The sequence below is a fragment of the Mirounga leonina genome, unplaced genomic scaffold, assembly GCF_011800145.1.
Source record: "Mirounga leonina isolate KUSES-001 unplaced genomic scaffold, KU_Mleo_1.0 Mir_153, whole genome shotgun sequence".
In the NCBI taxonomy this organism is placed as follows: Eukaryota; Metazoa; Chordata; class Mammalia; order Carnivora; family Phocidae; genus Mirounga; species Mirounga leonina.
Window position 1 is genome coordinate 19438426 of NW_023270387.1, and position 3745 is coordinate 19442170.

A 3745-nucleotide genomic window follows, 5' to 3' on the forward strand; every position below is an offset into this window, starting at 1 on the left:
TGCTCCCTCAGAGCTACCACTGACTGAATCATGAGAAATGCCCAAAGGGAACTGAAGGAGATGATCCAGAGGGAATGAGTGTATTCAAGTCTTGATGGTATATACTCTTGGCACCTAACCTCAGCTCCTGTGGCTGTGATATGCTGTATTCTCCTAGGAACCAGAGAACATGACTTGGTTATCTTGTTATCATATGGCAGGAAATTCCACCCTGTTCCCTGTGAACACTGTGAGTGTTCAGATTTTTTCTCACCTGTCACTGACACCTTTGGCTTCTTATCCACTGAAGTGTTGGGATCCAATTGTTGGGAGCTGCTAGATTTTTAGTTCTTGAAGATGACTCTTACTTGAAAAAGACTTAGAAATCAAGAGGATCATGGACTCATTGCCTTAGAGATAGTACCTGGAAGGGCAAATTAATCATTGTGCCTTGTGACAGTCAAGGATTGGAGAACTCTGAGTCTTCACTGACTGAAGGAGGAAGGTTTCCAGGGTGATGCTATGATGAACCTTCTTTAAGGTCAGAGTCTAATTAAGTCAGAAGTTCACACAGAGAATGTTCTAGTATGTCTAGAGTGAGTAACAAGAAACAAGCTGGTAAACACAGATGACTTTTTTTTTTCAGGATGTCACTGACTCTTTCTTTGGAGTCTTCATTCTTCTCTGCATCTAGCATTGTAACTACATGTTGGTTTGGGGTTATTTTCTTTCTATCTCTTTCTTTGCTTAAGTTAACAGTTTTATTAAAGTATAACAAACATTCAAAATACATCATAAATATATAGTCTGGTATGTTTGTTTTCACACAAATATTCTCTTCTTCTCTCTCTTCAATGTGAGACTCCTCTGTCCACAAATTGGAATTTGTCTCCAAATTTTTATTGCTCATACTGCTGCCACATAATTACAGAATTGCCTTGGGGCAGGAGTGGAAGAAAAAAAGAGAGGAAAAAAAAAAAAAACCCAGGGATTTCCTCACACTCTTTGATCATGGAAACACCTTTTATCAGGTTCTCCAGTCAAAAAGATGGGTTATCTATTGGAATTTCTGCATCTAGAGCAGCCACCACACAATTCTGTAATTGTGACCCCCCCTTTCTAAGCTCAAAAGCACAAGAGAAAAGAGGAAAAAGTAGAAACACATCTGTGTGGGCTTCTCCAGGTTTTGTCTCCCTTTCACAGTCTGCTTCCTCTGTTTATTTTCCAGAGTTTTTAGGTAAATGCATTTTGTATTTTATCCAGGGTGGGTTTTTTTTTTCCTAAGTTTTATTTATTTAAGTAATCTCTACATCCAACATGGGGCTTGAACTCACAATCCTGAGATCAAGAGTCGCATGGTCTTCCAACTGAGTGAGTCAGACACGCCTCCAGAGTTTTTATTTTATTTTTAATTTTTTAAAGATTTATTTATTTATTTGAGAGAGGGTGGGGAGAGAGAGAGCAAGCAGGGATAGGGGCAAGGGGAGAGGGAGAATCCTCAAGCAGACTCCCCGTCCTGAGCGCAGAGCCTGATGTGGAGCTCAATCACAGGACCCTGAGATCATGACCTGAGCTGAAATCAAGAGAGGGCTGCTTAACCAACTGAGCCACCCAGGTGCCTCACTTCCAGAGTTTTTAATTATAATCTGTGGGTAAGAGAATACAGTGAACTTAACTTGGTCAAAACTAAAGTTTTCAGAATATAGCCAAGAATTTTTATTCTTTAACTTTTTATGTAGAAATGCCTTTACATAAGGTTGATTATTGATTGTTAAAGCATGAAACCAACACATCCATCAGAGAGTTTCTCAGTTTTACATCAGTTTTCACACTTCGGACACCTATGTTTTTCTGTGAAGTCCAACATCTGACAGAGATGAGGAATCTCTCAGTAGTGACTGAATTTATACTGCTGGGTATCCCACACACCGAGGATCTGGAGAGCATGCTCTTCGTCCTGTGTTTGGGCTTCTACATCTTCACTGTTATGGGGAACCTGCTCATCCCCCTGGCGATCGTCTCCTCCACTCGGCTCCACCCTCCCATGTATTTTTTCCTGTGCCAACTGTCAGTGTGTGAGATATTTTTCCCTTCTGTGAGTTCCCCCAAGATGCTCTTCTACCTCTCAGGGAACAGCCGGGTCATCTCCTACGCAGGCTGCGTGTCCCAGCTCTTCTTCTACCATTTCCTGGGCTGTACGAAGCGCTTCCCGTACACAGTGATGGCCTATGACCGCTTTGTCGCCATCTGTTACCCTCTGTGCTACACGGTGACCATGAGCCACAGAGTGTGTGCCATCCTGTCTGTGGGGACCTCCTTTTTTGGTTGCATTCAGGCCACCTTTCTAACCGCTATCACCTTCTAGTTGCCCTACTATGGCCCCAACGAGGTAGTCTATTTCTTCTGTGATATCCCGGTGATGCTGAAGCTGGCTTGTGCTGATACCTCAGCCCTGGAGATGGTGGGGTTCATCAGTGTGGGCCTCATGCCCCTCAGTTGCTTCCTTCTCATCCTCACCTCCTACAGCTGCATTGTGTGCTGCATCCTGCAGATCCAGTCTACTGAAGGCAGATGCCGTGCCTTCTCCACCTGCAGTGCCCACCTCACTGCCATCCTCCTCTCCTTTATGCCAGTGGTCCTCATCTACCTGCAGCTCACCCCCAATCCCTGGCTCAATGCAACTGTCCAGATCCTGAATAACCTGGTCACCCCCATGCTGAACCCCTTGGTCTACAGCCTCAGGAATAAAGAAGTAAAATATTCTCTGAGGAAGGTGCTACAGCAAGTAGCCTTCCTTCCTGAGAAGTGATAGAGATTAGTAGCTATACTTTAATAGCTTGCAAAGGTATTTCCTTTTGTGTGATATAGAGCACAGATAGTATCAATGCCCCTTTTGCAGATAAAGAAGCTAAGGTTTGAAGCCATAAAGTGAATTGTTCAAGGTCATATAACTAATAAATTATCCTGCACATCTGTCATGCAGGAAGGATTATCTCTTCCCAGTTGGCAAGAAAGCCTAGTCCTTCTGTTCCTCACTCTGTTTTCTTCTCCTGTTTTCCTCCTCCCACATCCTCTGCTTCTTTTCTAGCACTTCTTCACTTTGGCTGGCATGATTATCTAATTATACTCTCAAATGCCTGCATTAGATAAGCCACCATTTGATGGTCTAGGAGTTGCTGAAAAATGTGAACTTCAACCACGTGGCCCCTGGTGGCGTTCCATGACTACTGGAATGTAAAGAAGCTGCGTCAAGGGAAAGAGCTTCTGGATGAGACCTGAGGCAGGCTTCTTATGGGTGAATCAGAGATCAACCACAAAGTGCTAGTCTTGGACCTAGAAAGAGTCCATGCCTGGGAGCTGAGGCATTAGAGAAAAAAGAATGTGGAGACTGAACAGGCAGAGTCTGTGAAAGGGTGACTGATTCTGTTGTTTTTCAGTATGAGGAAACTGAGTTTGTCTTTGAAATCCCCAGCACAGCCGGGGGTCAATGCAAAGTCCAAGCCACTACTGCTCTATGGTTTTGGATTCTCTCCTTACCAAAAGGCTGTGACTTGAGTGCTCTTCCTTAACATTCCTTTGTTATTTTTCCTAATGAGCTTAGCATGAGAGATGTGCCTTTCCAATCCAAACAATAATTTGAAGAAAAGAAAGGAAATGAGAAAGAAGTGATGGTGGAGAAGGGGAGTGGGTGGGAAGGGAAGTGGTGGAAGGGAAGAGGTGAGATGGAAAGGAAAAGGGTTAACGGCAACGGAAGGGGGTGATGGGA

The 3745-nt window shown here is 43.8% G+C and overlaps 1 protein-coding gene across 1 annotated transcript; it reads left to right on the forward strand.

Moving 5' to 3' along the window:
• Positions 1–1855: 1855 nt before the first annotated feature.
• LOC118013344 (olfactory receptor 149-like) lies at positions 1856–3544 on the forward strand. The gene is given in 1 exon segment (XM_035009188.1): positions 1856–3544. A coding segment is annotated over 1 exon segment (933 nt). The 3' UTR covers positions 2789–3544.
• The last annotated feature ends 201 nt before the right edge of the window (positions 3545–3745 follow it).